Below are 18500 nucleotides of genomic sequence, written 5' to 3' on the forward strand. Positions count from 1 at the left end.
TCCTAATGGATACAGGGCGGTTCTTGATCCACAGGGCATACACGGAAGAGGCCTACTGCCTTGTATTCATTTTGACGCTTCTTAGTATGCAATGAGATGGTGTACTTGCCGCAGCTGTGCACAGGTCTATTAGAGTGTGAGCTTCTCTGCAAGGTAAGTGGGGATGGGATGCTAGTTGGAAATCCTTTAGACAGGATGCAGCTGTGTTTGACAATGGTGTGGCCGGCAAGGGGAGCCAATGGAGTTCCGTCAGGATGTGATCATATTTCTTTAGGTCCTGCGCAGGATTGCACTAAGGGGTGCCATTGTGGAGTCTGGGAGGCCATGGAGTAGAACCAATCAGAGGAGCGGATACAAGGAGAGCGATTTTGCAGTTGCTTCTTAGAATAGTGCACTTTCTTTAGAAGAGGTAGTACAGGCCATCTTTGCTTTTAGGCAATGCTTCCGAGGGAGGTTGGTGTCCAGTGATTTCGGTCATTAAGGCAGGTTTGTATTGCTACTTGCTCATGGCAAATAAAAGGAATCCTTGGCTGTGCTGTGCTTCAGGCAGGTGATGAATATCCAGGTCTAGGTGATGTGCAGGCAGTGCTAGATGCATTGGATGGCTGAAGCAATAGAAACTTTAAGGCAGAGTTAAACATCTGTATATTGGTGAATATTTGTTCTGTTACCCATGAAAAAAGCAAAAATCTCCCTTCACGTACAAGTTGGAGAGGACAGAGAATGAAACTCTGGGGCACTCCACAGGTGATGGGCATCTCAAGGTCCCAACAGATCCCTATGTGAACAAACTGGTGTAAATTGGAAAGATAGGAGGCGAACCAGTGAAGTACATTTTTGGCTGATCCCATTCAGATTCCAGTGTAGGACGTTATACTGTGTCAAAGGCAGCTGAGCGGTTTAACAGTATCAGAAGGCAGGGGCCATCATCATCTAGTGAAGAGTAACTGGCCTACGATGACTAGGGCAGAACACTCCATGCTGCAGTTAATTAGTAGCTAGACTGGTAGAAGCACAGGAGATGGATCGCATAAAATGTAGTCATGAAATTGAACAGACAGCTTTTTAAAAAGATATTACAGATGAGAGAAACGAGTCGATAATTACATAGGACCTCAGAATAAAATGTAGGTTTCTTTAGGAGTGGGAGACATGTACAAACTTCTGTCCAATTTTAAGTTGGATGGATGTGCAAAATTAGCAACATGTTGGAGTCAAATATTGATTATAGCTGTAACACCTGGCATGATCAAACAAGCCCTGGGTAACATAGGCGATCCAGTCCACTCCGTGAGCTTACAATTACAGCAATTCTGTACAATATGTATGCTCCCTTTTACCCCTGAAAGGATAGCTAAATGGGCTGAAGGGAACAACTTTGGAGAAAAGACTAAATGCCTCAAATGTGGGACTTCTGGTGCTAATCTCATCCATATGTTTATAGAATGTCCGGAATTGAAGATTTACTGGCATAAGATAGGCCAGGTGCTCCACTTTAAATTAGGATTGGGTCCCTCACTAACTGTCTTAGAAATTACGTTAGGCTATAAGGTAGATAAACCAGCATTGGTACGACTTTATTCAATCATGACGGTTGCTGCTAGACTAGCTATCCCTCGGGCCTGGATTTCCCCGACGCCGCCATATATTGGCGAATGGTTGACCATTATCAGGGAAACACTTTATTTGGAAACTGCCTTGGCTAAAGCTAGGGGTATTCGTTCCATGGTTAAAATTGAAGCAATTTGGGGTCCCATGGATATGGCGACATTAGACTAATCAAATAAGGAGGCTAACTTAGGTTACTATGCCATACATTTTTATGCTAGGTTATAGTTTTGGTATGTCTGGGTTAAAGACGAATGCTTTTTCCTATTAGTTTCTTTTTTCGATCAATTTAACAGTCAAGCTGATATTAACTATTTATATTGACTTACCCTATGTATTTAAGTATTTACTGCCCTATTTGAGGTCAATAAAAAAAAAAAAAACACGTGGGCGACTATAGCCAGTCTTGAGATCTTCAGTGAAGAAGGGACTGACTATCAGGAGTAGGAAGGGTAGAAACAGAACCCTTAAAGAGCTTTGATGAAGGAAGAGGTAATATGCTTTCATAAGCAGCAGCAGCTCCTCCACTATGGCTGAGGAGTGCCGCCTGCACTGCAATTTGAGCAGTGGAAAAAGGAAGAATAAAAACACTTACCATTTTATTTTTCTGTTGTCGGTCAGGTTTACAGGGTGGTGCTTGGCTGTCAATGCCAGCAGGGAAGGAGTAGTTGGGGTACTTAAGTGCGCCTGTCGGTTTGGCTGGCAGTCTAGCATTTTCCCCGCCAGACTAATACACAGCATGGTGAGGAACATGCACAGGCTCAGTCCCCGTCTGGGTGCCGAACCCACGGCGCTCAGACCAATCACATTGCAGCGTTGTGTTTGGCTATGGGGAACTTGTGTGCTTCCTGCAAGAACAGAAGAGCACGCCGCAAGGAGACGGTCCAGCAACAAGGTAAGTAACTTTATTAACTTCCAGATAGCTAAAGAGTTGTTTATTCACGTTTTTCAAGTATTTTGGATAAAGCAGGCAACAAGGAGATCAGTCTATAGTCAGCTTGAATAGTTATATCTGCCAATGTTTTTTTCACTAGTGGTAGAATTTTTGTCGGCTTCCAAGACCTGAGAACCATGGCACTTTCTAAATATGCATTTAGTATAAAGTTAGCCACACGCTTAATAAGAGCAGCTTCTGAAGCAAATAAATTTGGGGGGGAAAGGATCTAGTGTAGAGCCAGGTTGAATGGCTTTTAAATCCCTCAAAGAGCTATCAGGTGGGTGAGCCTTTGTGACAATTTTCAGCAAGATGGTAAAGGAGCGCAGTTGTATCTAATTTGCAATCTTCTTCTGTCTTTGATGCAGCTGCTACCAGTAGATAATCAATATAAGGTACAAGTTAGCGCGGGGACACTCCCCAGGGAAAGCCATTTTCAGGCTAGTCAATTGGCACAAGAATGTTTACATTTCCCTGGCTCAATGTAAACATTCTTGTGCCAATTGACTAGCCTGAAAATAAACCACTCTTGCTACTTCCAAACCCCAGAATCCAGCTACAGACAATAACTTTGCTATACAACTGTGCTTACGAGAAAGGTGTTAATCTTCATATTTCGATGCAACCCTATTGGAAGGTACCTTTGAGGGTTTACTAATGGGCATTAAGGTCGATCATTTAACATTTACCTTCTAACATTATATTTTTGTACTGCCTCTCCACAGGAGCACGTGAGTTAAGTGTGTTTCCTTAGTCTAGAACCAAGTCTAGAATATAACAGCAATAGTTACTTACCTCACAGGGGAGGCCCTAACATACGATGGGATGGGTGCACAAGGACCACATGACCTTAAACCAGGCCACCATAAAACCGTATCTCTCTTGGAACTAGGCCTGTTAAAACTTCTTGAGCCCCTTTTGTGACTGGCAGGCTGGCGCCTCATTGAAGCAGTGGGCACTGGCAGCCATTGCAGGTGCAGAAAGGCTAGTGGTAATGGGAGCCCTGACCCACCTGGAAACCAAAAGCCAGTCTGCAGTTAAACCTCGGAGTACAGGGATTGGCAGGGAGTCCAAGAAACTAGAGGGTGCTCGACCTCTGGTAGCCTGCTGTACCCAAATTCTAACCAGAACCTCTATAAGGCCACTGCTCCCGCAAATCCCAGCACCAAGCAAACGACAATAGCAATACCTGAAACAAGGTCTACCCACACTGATCAAAAGATTTAAAGTAGTTAGGGGAGAGGTTTGCACAATTCTCATTGGAATTTGGGGGTGTGCTCACTTCACAATTAAAGTTTAAATCTAGCTCTTAAGCGGGCATAGCTAGACCAGCTACAAAAGCAACTAAACCTACCACAGTCTCACTACCACGTTGGGAAAGAGCCAACTAGCCTACACTTGGTTGCAGTTAACTGTCGAGTTCCTTCTATACCACCATCCAGAACCAGTCCAACACTTAACCTGTACACTATTCTATAGCTGAAGATGGGTGAGAATGGCATGGTCATAAATACATTCCCTATTCTTTACTACCCACAGCTTGTCTGTTTTTAATTCCCCCTCAGAATCCCTTTAAGAGATTCACAAGACATGGATGATCAGTGCCTACATGAAGTTAAAGTCAACCAAGACCGCATTAATGTTATTTGCCAACAAGAAAAACTGCTACCCTGGCTCAATAACAAAAGTAGACTACTTCACACCTAATCACTAAACGCAAAGACACTTCAATTCACCTGGACACCAACCTCACCCTCAAAAAACACTGCCAAACAACGATGACCCCTTGGGACCAACCTACCTCTTCTAAAGAAAGAGAAACTTTCTTGCAAACAGTGAGGATTTCATAACTGCTGATCAAAATCTTGTACTGTCCCCATCTGGGTGATGGCAATACCATACTCCAGGGCTTCACAGGCTCCACGCTGGCAACCCCTTGAGGGCATCCTACACAGCAGGTATCTTAAGGCAGACGAAATATGATCACTTAAGTTCCTTCCCGACTGAGCTCAATTGGCTCCCCCATTCCCTACTCACACCATCCTGAAACCTGCTATATCATTTATCAAGACCAGTACATCCTTATCTTGCACACAAACCCATCACCTCTGGTGGTTCTATGCACCCAGAATCGGAAGCAACAGGCCTATATCCACTAACTCCGCAGCTATTTAGGGAAGAGTTGAAGACACCCTTTAAAATGCACTAAATCACAACAAACAGTCCACAAAACAGCTTCTGCTCCCAGCATTCATTGCCTTTAAGGTGGTCTTTGACTCTGAAGTGGTTGGGTCTTATTTCTAGGTTCATGCTGTAGAAAGAACGCATACAAATCACTTTTCTGGAAATCATATGACTGAAGGGCTAATACACCCATAAACCCTTCTAACCAACGTCCATCCACCACACCACTTACGAGATTTGTAAAAACATTTTGCCAGAAACAGGTTAAATATCAAACATTTATTGTGGTCAAATATGGTAGAAAAAAAGTTCTACACAGAATGAACATGACCAATTCTCAAATAAATAGAAATGCTTTTGATGTGAACACAATGTTTCCAAAAACGGTCAGACACCTTTACCAATGCCACCCACCGCCCACCACCCTTCGGCACCCCGTCTCCCCAAAAAAATAAACCCAAGACTTTAGTGACAACTGCTAATGAAAAGCAGTAAACAGCCATTCCAGGCTAGCATTTTAACTCCACTCAGAGTGAAGATTACACACATTCGAGAAGTTTCTCCATTCGATATTCAACTGAAGTTCTTTAGTCCATATGTACAATGTTACAGCATTCAAACCAATCCAATAGACCTACAACTCATCCTTCTCTGCTTCCTCCTCACCACCAGGGGGAGGCGGTCCTGCACTGCCATACAGCTTGCTGACTATTGGTTGTACGATTTCCTCCAATTCCTTCTTTTTTGCTTTGAATTCTTCTATGTCAGCATCCTGGTGGCTCTCCAGCCATTCAATCTTCTCTTCAACTGCTTTTTCTATTGTTTCCTTGTCTTCAGAGGATAATTTACCACCTAGTTTTTCTTTGTCACCGATCTGATTTTTTAAAGAATACGCATAACTTTCCAGCTCGTTTCTTGTATCGATTCTCTCCTTTAATTTTTTATCTTCCTCTGCGAACTTCTCTGCATCATTTACCATCCTTTCGATTTCATCAGGAGTGAGGCGGTTCTGATCATTGGTAATGGTGATTCTGTTTTTGTTTCCAGTACCTTTGTCCTCAGCAGATACACGAAGAATACCGTTCACATCGATCTCAAAGGTAACTTCAATTTGTGGAACACCACGAGGAGCTGGGGGGATTCCAGTCAGATCAAAAGTACCCAACAAGTGGTTGTCCTTGGTCAGTGGACGTTCACCTGAAAGCAAAAAGTAGATTAACTCCAGAAAGAAAGTTCAAAGGCTGTTTACAAAACTCAGTCAAATCCAGAGACTAGTTATCTCAAAATGTGCGTCTTATTCTCTAAAACCCCTTCCTTTCTCAGGAAGTTATCACCTCACCTTATTCCGCATACTGTAATTGCATCAAAGCTGGACTTATGTACACCCGTCATAAGAAAGCTACTAATAGTGAAGAAGCGAGTGCCTAGTTGCAGTTTCACCTTGAGGGCAGACCAGAGTTCCATTCCATTACTGAAGTTATGTTTAACACAGCCATTTGCCAGGCATCACCAGTCATAGCAGATAAGTTAAGCTTTTCCCTTCAGAGATGAATGAACGTTAATTTATACCAAATTAGATCCAGATGGATTGTTAACACTAGACTCCTAATTCTTAATTAATATTCGAGACTAAACCGCTTTGATTCCAGAAGCCTACCAACTCCTCCATCAGTAATGCAAACGTACCCTTATAAATCATACCAAGCACCAATACTGATGAAGCAAACAGTTACAAATTACAGTGCGTGACTAGGTATCCAGGTCTTTACATGGAAGTAAAATCCTTTAGTTGAACATGGTGCAGTTTTTAAAAGGGGATCCAGACTACACAAAAATGGTAAGAGACCGCTACAAATGCCATTCAATTACAGAAGCATGTAATGTCAGCCATGGTTCCTTTAAAACTGCTAGAGGATTAGATAGATAATATGGTGTCATAAGTATTCGAAGCAACGACCTCTATCCTCTGTATCTTTTAGACCTAAACGTGTAGCAACATTTTACCCCAAAGAATTGGGAAAAGGAAATAAGTGGGAGGTAACCAGATAGTCCAGGATAAAAGATTTCATGGCTGTCATTTCAGACATTAACAAAACTGCAACAATCCTTCCACTATAGGGTTTAATACAAGTATCAACTCTTACCTTCGTAAACTTTGATGGTGACAGTGGGTTGGTTATCAGATGCAGTGGAGAAGATCTGAGATTTCTTTGTGGGCACAACAGTGTTTCTTGGGATCAATTTAGTCATGACACCTCCAACAGTCTCAATACCAAGTGTAAGCGGACACACATCAAGGAGAACAAGGTCACCTACAGAAGACAAGAGGCAACGTTATTAGATAAATCAGGTTAAAGACATTTTTAAAGATCTTTATTTTGCAAGGGGCTCGAAAATCAGTTTCCCCTTAAGATACTGTGGCAACATCCCAGACAGAAGAGTATTTGGAAGTACGTCCTAGCATTTGTTAACGGAGGACTAACAGTTAAAGTTAACATGGGCCAAATATTACAACCGGACGCAGGTATGCAGTAGGTTGGTAGTATAAAGTTCGGGTATTACAGATTAACACAAATTGTCCATCGATTATGTTTTGTTTCAGCTTCTATTCAATTAGATGGATAGCAGTGCCAAAATCTGTAAGAGAACGTCGGAAGAAGCGTGGCTCAATGGTTAGAGCGGCAGACCCTGATACAGAGGTCTGGCCCGGGGCCAGGGTTCAATTCCCGCCTCGGAGGGTCTTGGGCTCAATTTTCTCGGACCTGATAATTCTCGCCTCGGTGCCTATTCTAATCATGGGTCCCACTCTGCAACTCTGGGCAATAGCTTAGCTTGCTTAATCTCCACAACGGCCCCAACAGCGCTGGGATGCCTGGCTTCACCTTGGGGGTGCCCAGGAGTGGGCATTTCACAGGGAAAAGCCAGGATGGGTCCCACAGCGGTATGCGTACAGCGCCAAGACACCTCAGGGTATAAGTGCGCTATACAAGTACGAATTAACTTAATTTCACTACACTATAGATTGTTTTACGGTACAAATTAAGTTACGACTGCGTGTTCCTCAGCAGACATTGATGGCAAACGAGGGAAAAGCAGGAAGAGAAAGACGGTAAAAGCTTAGCAAAGCGAGAAAGCAGGTATCTGCAAGATTAAGATACGGTACAGTGAGTGTCCGAGAGCGAATAGAAGAGACATGAGGTTGATCCAAGACTACGCAGCACAGCATTCGGCGCACCGAAATTTAAAACCTTCAGCTGTGTTTTTTTCTTTTTTAAGTAGGGCTTTAGCCACCAGCACTCAATCCATTAGAAATTAAGGACTGATTGGTCATGACGTGCGATTAAATGAGCTTTCTAGAAGGCAGTAAGCCAAACAAGCACATCTATGTTTAACAGACAGTTAAGTCGGGAAAGTACATTTTGTTAATAAAGAATGGAGATGGAGAGAAGAGAAGGGGGGTGGAAAGAAACTACACAAACACTTACCGGTATCCTGATCTCCTGAAAGTACACCAGCCTGGACAGCAGCACCATAAGCTACAGCCTCATCTGGGTTTATACCACGTGAAGGCTCCTTCCCATTAAAAAACTCCTTCACCAACTGCTGAATTTTGGGGATTCGAGTGGAGCCACCTACAAGCACTATTTCATCAATGTCAGTCTTCTTCAAGTCAGAGTCTTCCAAAACTTTCTGTACAGGCTTCATGGTTGAACGGAAGAGATCCTGAAATGAAGTTAGTGAAATTTAGGGAACAAGAAGCAGTTTATGGACAAGATCAAAAAGCACTTTCATGGACAGCACTGATCGACACCCAATAATGGACAGCACGGTTTGACACCTATTAACTAAGCTGGGGACATGCCTTTAGGTTTGACCAATTGTTGTATAGCCTTTTGTTGTATAGCCTATTATTTCATTGTTATCTAGTCCCTTACTCCACCCAAGACAAAAATATAGTCACTGCTAAGTAAAATAATGAAATTCATGTTAATGAGCAAGGCAGACACTTTAAAAACTACGTGTATTCACAAACAGAATGTTCACACTCTGGACTGTTCAGCCTCAAAACACATACCATATTTAGTTCCTCAAACTTGGCGCGAGTTAGTGTTTCAGAGAAATCCTCTCCTTCAAAGAAGGACTCTATTTCAATTCTGGCCTGGTGCTGTGCCGACAGGGCCCTCTTGGCTTTCTCAACCTCGCGTCGCAGCTTCTGTACTGCTCGGTTGTCTTTACGGACATCTTTCCCAGTCTTTTTCTTGTATAGTTTGATGAAGTGCTCCATAACACGCTGGTCAAAGTCTTCTCCTCCTAAATGAGTATCTCCGTTTGTAGCCACAACTTCGAACACGCCATTGTCGATTGTAAGCAGAGATACATCAAAGGTGCCACCACCCAAATCAAACACAAGGATGTTCTTTTCACCGTCTTTCTTATCCAAACCATATGCAATAGCAGCAGCAGTTCTAGAAGAGGAAAGTGATCACATGATTTAGTCTACCTACAAACAGCCAACCAGCTACAAATGAAAAGCAGGGTAAAAATAGGTCTTGAGAACTTACGGTTCATTGATGATTCTCATCACATTCAATCCAGCAATGGTACCAGCATCTTTGGTAGCCTGACGTTGAGCATCATTAAAATAGGCGGGTACAGTCACAACTGCATGAGTAACCTAAAATAAGAACGCAAATACAAGTGACAACTTAGCTTGGTGTAATTTAATTAGCTAACAAAAAATCATTTTCTGAGAATACTGGCTAGTTAACTGACAACTAGGACTACCTTGAATACAAAGCGTTCTGAAATTTGTGTGGCCACGCGCGGCTGGGCTCGTCATGACTCAGCCCACTCCTGCAGAACGTCCGCACAGGTGTGGAATTCGCCACGCGGGGGAGTGGCGCTGCAGTTGTGACGAGCCCAGCTCGTCATGAGCACAGCTCCACTGTGCCCCATGACGAGCTGGGCTCATCATCGGTAGGCAAGGGGGGTTAAAGGGACCTTGGCATAAAGGGTTTAAATAAGAAACACCAAATTCTTCAATACTGGTTTAAAAAACTTTAACGTAAATGTATGCATTCGCTTGGATTACATCTTTCTTGTCAAATAGGAAGCAGGTGATCTTGCTGGGATCTTTATTTCACCAGCACGGACCATTTCCACTGGCGTGCCACATGGGGACTTCACTCAGTCCACTTCTATTTAACCGCTTCCGCGTTTTCCCGCTGTGCGCTGGAATTTCAAAAATGCGCGGTTTATGACAAAGCCACCTCGTCATTCGCGTAGCGCAGGTAACGCCCATGACGAGCTGGCTTTGTCATTAGCGCGGAAGGGGTTAATATATAGATGGCCCCTCTTATCTCGCCGATTTCAACCAATGGGGTCGAAATCACATCATACGCAGACGATACTCAGTTGATTCTGTCACTGGATAAGAATTCTACCGATGCTGATGAAAATGTTAAATCTTGTTTTGCAGCAGTTGTAAAATGGATGAAAGATAATCATCTTTGTTGCAACACTGATAAAACAGATTTTACCAATCGGTAAAAACAATCTCTTTCAACCAAAGGACTGGCGGCCAGACGACACTACAGCTCCCACAATCGACGGTGGAAGTAGAAAAAAATCTGGGCGTTTGGTTTTGATGCTTCCCTTTCGTATAAGCCCCCCCATGTCCTGAAAACATCCGGGACTTGCTTTGGTCTTATAAAAACCTCGAGAAAGTTCTTCAATTTGATTCCACTGGCTGCCAAGAAAACAGTGGCGGTGGCTCTTATACTATCGCGGCTGGACTACTGTAATAGCCTCCACGCAGGAATTTATAAAACCATCGAGGAGACTACCAGAAGTTCCGCACGATGCAGCCAGACTGGTCCTAGGGCTCCCGCATAGGGCGTCTGTCTCCGCTGCCCTGAAGACCCTCCACTGGCTTCCAGTTCATAAAAGAATTTTGTTCAAACTTATACTGACGACTTTCAGAGCACATAGTCATTTGGGCCAGATATATCTTTTAACAAGATTTAAGCCATATACTACTACAGCAAGAACACCAAGATCTGGTGCTGCAAGCTTGCTCAAAGTGCTGGTCTTCAAATTAGTAACTAGAGGTGGGAAATCAGCCACAGTACTGGGAGCAAATGCTTGGAACTGTATGCCAAAGGAACTTAAGAGTAATTGAACATGAGGGGCAGTTCAGAAAGGCATTAAAGACATGGATCTTTGTGACATCCGATGCCTGCTGTTTAGGCCTAATCTAGGTCTTATCATATAAAACTGATCCTTGTCAGGTACAGCGCCAGGAGACTCGGTTAGGAGTGACAGTTGCGCTATATAAAACTCACTTTATTTCATTTTCAAGCGGAGTGCATGTTGCTTTTTACTGGGTGACCTGGAGGGTGCTTTGAAACCCGGTCAAGTCTGCCAAATCTATTTACAATAACTGGTCAGTTACATAGTAAGGGGCACCACGGCATCTTGTTTCATAGATTAATAATAAAATAAGCCTGCAATAATTGAAGTTTAATATGCCCTGAGGCCTCTGGGATTGTAGTCCTGTTTGGTTCAATATAAAACAAGAACTATAAGTCTGAGAACGCAGATGAAAAACCTGGACTGGAGCCAGCCAGTTTTGCATGGACCTGTGAAACTTAGCATCTATGCCTTGAAAAAGGGGCACTCGCTATGGCTTAAAAAGAAAGTACTGGATAAGATTTTGCATTTGTAGGATATTTCAAGAGGGCATATAGATCAAGTTTTCAGGACTGGATGGGTATTTTTAAAAGGGGCACATGCATGTAAAAAGGGGAACTGAGCTGGTCTCCCAAGCATGGGACACGGGAAATCATTCAGGTACAGAATTCAGACAGTACAATAGGAAAAAAAAAAAACAACCTCAAAATACAACATTGTTATATGACAACATATATGTGTCCAACATCTATAGTCACAGGTGCTATGTGTTATAAAGAACTGAACATAAACTGTCCAACTGTGTAACGTAAGGATGGTTAATTGTTTCACTGGGCTGGGGGGGAATTTGTGTTGTCCCTCAGTGATGCAGTTGCAGAAATACTGCAACGCCCGCTCGGTGGTCATTGGCCATTCAGATAACCATGACAGAATAAATATTCTTATACATACAGTATAAACACAGGTACTGTGTGTTATGAAGTGTACATAAAAAAAGTGTCCAACAGTGTAACCTCAGATTGGTTACGTGTTTCACTGGGCTGCAGGATTTGCTTTGCTACTCAGTGATTAGATCACAGAAATACTGCAGAGCCGCTTTTGTGGTCTGAGGTCATTCAAATAGTCATAGCTGTATACTCTTTGCTTTTTTATTGATTACTTCATTCTTTACTTTTAGAAAAGTTATCTTCTGGCCAATATAATTTTATACACAGACGGTTTGCTGTATTTGACACTGCTTCAGGGACCCTGCAAAGCAGACTATACAAATACAGGCATTCGTTTATGGACCTGACCTATGTGTGTGAAACCACAGTTCTGAATAGAGACAATTCATTATTATGATCAGCAGCAATTGAATACCTCAGGCGTATGATTGACATACGCAGAGCCACACAAGGCTGAAAGCGGAGCCCATGGTTTCGACATCCCAAGATCTGTATGTGTCCCGTACAGATATAGTTCTCGACCTGAGGAAGGCCTTCAAAAAAATACACTTGCCCAACAATAAGGTCGAAACGCTTCCGGCATACAAAATATAGTGGCCAGGAGGTACTTATTCTACAGTAAAGAAGGAATTACTCTATGCACAAGGTAAATAATAATGTTTATACTATTATGATTATTATAATAATAAATCTGAATTTATAAAGCACCTGGTTACACTGGCTAGTGTTACTGCGCTACAGTATGGCTATAAGAGCACCAGAAACTCATATTTCATCCCACTCATCCGCTACCCAGTCCAGGCCTACTCTTTGGGAAAGAGGTAAGTTTTCAATTCTTTGCGGAACGCCAAATCTGACGTCTCCATCCGGAGTCAGAGGGAGGTCGGTTCCAATGTTGAGCTGCCAGAACGCGAAAGGAGCGCGCTCCCATCCTCGCTCTTCTAAATTTCGGAACCTGGACCTGCCCCGTCCCGCTGGATCTCAACTGCCGGGTAGGATTGTATAGGGTTAGCGGGTTGAGATAGATGGGCCCTTTCCCCTATGTGATTCGGTGACGAACACAAGGCTTTGAACAACACCTGTTCCCTGATCGGAAGCCAGTGTGGTGCTTTGAACGCCCTCCTAGAAGGGGCTCTCTTATGCAGCATCAGGACCAAGCGTGCCACCACATTCTGTATATGCTGCAGCCTCGGAGTACACTTGGCATTAGCTCCCAAATAGAGGACATTCCCATAGTCCAGCCTCGATGTTAAGGCATGGACCATGGGTTTCCTGGCTGTCGTTGGCAAGAGGTCCACTGTCTTCCTGAGACCCCTCAGGATGCCAAAACATGTGCCTGCCACCAGTCTTGTGTGGTGCTCAAACGAGATCTTAGTATCGAGCCATACCCCCAGATTCCTCACTTGTTCGCTAGGTGAGGGTAGAGGGCCCAGCGCTTAAGGCTTCCAAGCCGAGGTCCACACCGATTGAGCATTCCCAACAATCAGCACCTCCGTCTTATCTGAATGGCCTACTACCCCTAAGAGGGCCTTGCAGTATTTCTGTAACTCCATCACTGAGGGACAACATAAATGCCCCATATGGGTACAAAATATGGAAAAATTTAATATATATATTTTCTTTCTTCTCTATTTTTTACGATAGGTGCGTACATTTATTCAACTAGTGGGTGTTAGGTAGCCAACCGACCAAAAAATAAATAAAAAAATATAGAATATAGTAAATAACAATTCATAAATGACCATTTCAGATGCATCAAGACTGTATAAGCCTGTAAATTGTTTAATTGGATTTATGGTATAGAGGGGTACATTTTTTTTTGTTTGAAAAGTTTCTTGGTTCCAGTCCGCTAATTCTGCAACAGGATCATTCCTCAGTATGACAGATATGTAAAGTCTGAAGACCCCATCTTTAGGCAAACCTTAAACAAGGGTTACGCCATGAAAGGGCATTTCAAAACATACCTTCTTTCCGAGATAGGCTTCAGCTGTTTCCTTCATTTTTGTCAGGACCATTGCAGAAATCTCTTCAGGGGCAAATGACTTCATCTGATCAGCAATATCAACTTGAATATATGGCTTGGTTTTCTTTTCAATGACCTATGCAATAGAAGTGCACAATGAACCTCAAATCAATCATTGCAGTTAACAAAACGAAATTTTTGTTTGATTACGTTTTTATTAGGACCTTTCTACATGGAATGTTTTTCAGACTAATTACTACATGTACTTGGAAACTGTAGCACATTAAGTGGAAACAGACTGTCCATCTTCAAAGTCCAAAAGAAAAAAACGTTTGCAATTCTCTATTTCCAAACTCCTCGTCAACTTCCTTTGATAATGCATCACCTACCTTAAAGGGCAGATATTTGATGTCTTGCTGGACGGAGGGATCATTCCATGTGCGGCCTATCAGGCGTTTAGCATCAAACACTGTATTCTCAGGATTTGATGTCAACTGGTTCTTTGCCGCATCACCTATAAGTCGTTCACCTTCTGGAGTGAAAGCCACATAGGATGGAGTAATGCGATTACCCTGGTCATTGGCAATGATTTCCACACGTCCATTTTTGAAAACTCCAACACTGGATGGGAAAAAATACAAAAGTTAATGTGAAACCAAATAAATCAAATCATGTGGTTAATTCACATCTCTGGCAAATAGGTCTAACGGCCTAGATAAAGTCATTATGATATATATATACCTGAGGGAGGAGTTAAAGTACATAAACACTAATATTCACAACAATTACACTTCCAGTAACCGCCAAACAGTGTCCTTGAGAAGGGGTTGGGGTGCAGCGGCTACCAAGTACTCAAGAGCCTTTCATCAGTTTTTACAGCCTTTAATTAAAGAAATAAGCACTTCTTACAAGAAATAAATGGAACATACCATGAATATGTGGTACCAAGATCTATTCCAACCACAGTGCCAACTTCTTCCTTCTTGTCATCGTCATCCGCAAAGGCGCTGGTGACAACCAGCAGGGCTATAAAAAACTGCTTCATCCTGGTCATGTGCCCTCAACTCTGTAGGCGTAAACTAAAACAGATAAAAAAAAATAATAATTAGAAGGTCAACATTTGAAATAATTATGTCACAGAAAGGTTAGGGTAAGTGACAAGTTTACTTTTCAAATGCTCTGAGGCAGCACACACTGGCAACTAAACAACTATCAAGATATGCAAGCACGAGATGTTTGCGGGTAGGATGTTAAGTAACTTAATGCGAGTTTGCAAGATTCATAACCACTGACTGAGCTGCAATAGTGAGTTAAACACGATACATGAGAAAGACCAACACACGCAAATCTGCCTCGCATGCATATGAAGAGTACAAGCAAATACCAAGAAGCGGCCTCTCAAGACAAATTGCCCCCACCCCCTCTAGTTATGTTTGAACACATTCCTAAACCTACCTATGAATAGTGCTTACTGTTCAAGGTGCGTCTAGTGATCACTAATGCGCACTGCCAGTGGTTAGACGTAATGCAAGCAACCTGCCACATTGTGCATTTCATGACCAACGCGCATTGGCTAGTATGAGAAGGCTGCAGCAGGGAATTCAGTAAGAAGTGCTGCGCAAGCCCTTCGAGTACAGGATTACATTAAAGCAGCACTGGTGGGGCGTACCAAACAGTGCTGCACAAGGCAGACCGGTGATAGCTTATCAGCTGCATAAGGATGAGAAAGGGGATGGTCAGATACTACGAGGAGGGTGCCTCGGTGCAGCTCTACTCTCAAGTCCGACAGGCAGCGTAACTAGGCGCCTGAGCAAGGTCCGCAGCCACTCAAGTGGGCGATGGGGCCTAAGAGCGAACAAACACGGGCCACTGTGGGGCCCGGGGGCAATGGGCACACGATCAGAGCCATTAGACCAGTGAACGACCAGGGTTGGTGCATCTTGGTTTTATCAACAACATCTCTAAGACTCCATGTTCTTACAAGAAAACATAACATGCAACTCAAAGCATTATCATTTATTCCTCAATTCATTAGGTATTTTCATGCAGGTATACAATTAATGTAAGGATATGGAAAGCGTATCTTGTAGGCTGGATCAGCATAAACATTATGAAACAACCTTACACCCGTAACAAGTGAGATCTGAATGACAGTCACAGCTGGACACATCACATGTTCAGAGAAAGTTAAACCCTATTGATCGTAAACCAAGAGTGTAGCTCCTTGTCCGATACATGGGCCAACCGCTGATCACTCCAGCCCAACACAACCTCATCACAACTGGCACTCGATGAATGAAACCCAGGGCCGAGTGGACCCTCCTGTCAAACGGCTCCCGCAGAGGACAGGCCCAAGACCACGCCCTGGCAGCACGGCCAGAAGATGGGGGGCACCGAGCAGTCACAAGGAGCAATCCATCTCTCCACCCGTGCCCCCCCTCGAGCGGCCAAAGGGAGCACACTGCCCTCTCCCAGACACCACCTCCCCCGAAGAGAAACCTCGGTGCATAACGGAAGCCCTCATCAGGCACGCAGATGGGTAGGTGATGAACTCCCTCCCAGCGAAGGCCTCGCAGAGCCGGGACACATCACCCAGGACAACCGCCTCTGGGACACCACGGATCGCATTGCTGAGAGGAAGGCCCTGACCCACGAGAAGGTCCAGACTCCCCGGCCCCACGATGCCGACAGGGAGGCCTCGTCATCCACCTTCCTCATTCGATAACCTTGACAGGAAGGCCTCAACCGACTCCCCCCAGGCCCCTCCGATGAGCTCGACAGGAAGGCCTCCCTGCCCTCCACCCCAGGGGAGCACATGCCGGGTATGGCACTTCACCGTTCAAGAAGCCGGCTGACACGAGGCCTCCCGGGACCCACTGTCAGGGTGCCTGAGGGCCCGGCTGTCAGCCGCTGGACAGCGACCTCCTCCCTCCCTCTCCCCTCCTCGGAGCCCGGCTCACCTGGGGCGCTCGGTCTCTGGACGGCCGCTGTGCCGCGCTACGCAATCCACGGAGATCTCAGCCTGGGGCCCTGTCCGGGTGGGGGTGCTCCGAAACCACGCTGACAGGTAGATGGCGCTCGGGGGGTGGCAGGCTCTCGGTCACACTTTCTGTCAGGGCGGCGGCGGCTTCCAGATGCTTCTACCGATCTCTTTCTATCTCTGTCAGCCTGTCAGACGAATGATACCGGCGTCCGCGCGCCGCTCGCATATATATTCTTGCGCGGCCGTCCAGTCGTGGAGCACACTCATTGGCTGAACTGACTCGCGTTGGAAGCAGACTATTGGACAACTCCGATATGCTGGCCGTTCTGGATTCGCACACGTAACTGATTTCGGTGACGTAGGGCACTCTTCTCCGCCCAGTGTGCTCATCAGTCATTGTGTTGCTGTCGCGGTCCAATCAGTCTGGAGGTTTGCGTCAGCCTGGCTAACCTCATTGGTTAGTGCTCTTACCCGTGCCATTCATAGTTTGTGACGTGGGAACCTGCGGTGGCTTGTCGCTTCAGGCACCCAGTCGTCGTTATTTCCGGAGAGTTACGCCACATACCGCGAACAGTGCTCAAACAGCCCACGTAACTGTCACAGGAGCACGGCGGCCATCGTGGTACACTCAGTTTTGAGATACAATAACAGCAGATACTTAAGAAATATGACTATTCATGCGTTTTGACTATATCCCGATTACAAGGTTTATTGCAAAGCAATTTACGTCAATATCGGGTTTTAACGTTATAGAAATTTGGATATGCTACACTTTACAATATCTATTATAAAATATTGGATGACAACATTTAAACTGACAACAAGCCACTTCGCTTGTCCCATAGACGTTATCCTCATATTTCTTGGTTTGTTATCAACCACACTTGTATTTAGTTTCACTGTGTCTTCTTTTAACTCAACAGCGACGTAGCCATGTTTGACTAGTAATCTTCAACGGTGTAATGTAGGGAGTTGCAACACATTGTTAGTATTCTATACGATATTTTGAACAATACATCAAACAATGGGTGGTTGCATGCAAATATATTTCTCTTTTTTCGTTTTTGTCCAATCGAATATGCCAAATATAACAAAAAATATTATTTTACAGTGCATACTTAATATTGTATTTTTGAATATCTAAACTCAGTTGTCTACTTACTACTTGAGTATTTTTACTTAATTGTACAGTTTATACATTATCAATACTTCTTTCCCATTCTGAACGGGGTTCGATGCCATTCTAAGATGGGTGCACCGTTCGACTAAATACTTGCCGTTGTCCATCTTCTATCTTTCGCCTCTGATCTTTTAACCTGACTCTCGTGGTATGCGGTGCTGTGCAACCCCTTGCTAGTCCGTCTTCTGTGTTCACTAGGTCTAGAACTCTCCTGGCATTGCTCGTCCAACTCTCCTAGTGTCATCATTCTCGCACACTATTGCATCCTCTTCGGTGATCTGCAGGGCTATCGCTTCAGCTCTATCTCATTGGCCCACGTATTCTCTCACCTCTCTGCTCCCCCATGCGGTTTTATATCTGACAGATATGTCTTTACAGTCTAGCAGAGGCCGGGTTTCGTTATTGCACTGAATGGTTTATTTGCTTTTGAGCCTCAGCAACGAGTGCAATTTATTTGTGTGGTGTAGGGCTCACATTAGGAGTAGTGATCAATGTTACCCTAGCAATTC

General features: G+C 44.1%; 1 protein-coding gene across 1 annotated transcript; it reads right to left on the reverse strand.

Moving 5' to 3' along the window:
- Positions 1 to 4990: 4990 nt before the first annotated feature.
- Positions 4991 to 17139, reverse strand: HSPA5 (heat shock protein family A (Hsp70) member 5). The gene is made up of 9 exons (XM_078646065.1): positions 16789 to 17139; positions 14758 to 14907; positions 14218 to 14449; positions 13830 to 13964; positions 9289 to 9401; positions 8802 to 9192; positions 8212 to 8449; positions 6871 to 7038; positions 4991 to 5923 (listed from the first exon to the last, which is right to left on the reverse strand). The coding sequence occupies exons 2-9, from the start codon at positions 14880 to 14882 to the stop codon at positions 5361 to 5363; spliced, it is 1965 nt and encodes a 654-aa protein (XP_078502191.1). The 5' UTR covers positions 14883 to 14907; positions 16789 to 17139; the 3' UTR covers positions 4991 to 5360.
- Positions 17140 to 18500: the final 1361 nt, after the last annotated feature.

Source organism: Lissotriton helveticus, chromosome 5_1, assembly GCF_964261635.1.
Source record: "Lissotriton helveticus chromosome 5_1, aLisHel1.1, whole genome shotgun sequence".
Lineage (NCBI taxonomy): Eukaryota > Metazoa > Chordata > Amphibia > Caudata > Salamandridae > Lissotriton > Lissotriton helveticus.

Excerpts from the sequence above, each read along its gene's own strand:
- HSPA5 (XM_078646065.1), bottom strand. The coding sequence starts at position 14,882 with ATGACCAGGATGAAGCAGTTTTTTATAGCCCTGCTGGTTGTCACCAGC. Across the intron at positions 14,450-14,757 it reads CTTGGTACCACATATTCATG|TGTTGGAGTTTTCAAAAATG; the intron begins GTATGTTCCATT and ends TTTCCCATCCAG. Across the intron at positions 13,965-14,217 it reads TCAAATATCTGCCCTTTAAG|GTCATTGAAAAGAAAACCAA; the intron begins GTAGGTGATGCA and ends TCTATTGCATAG.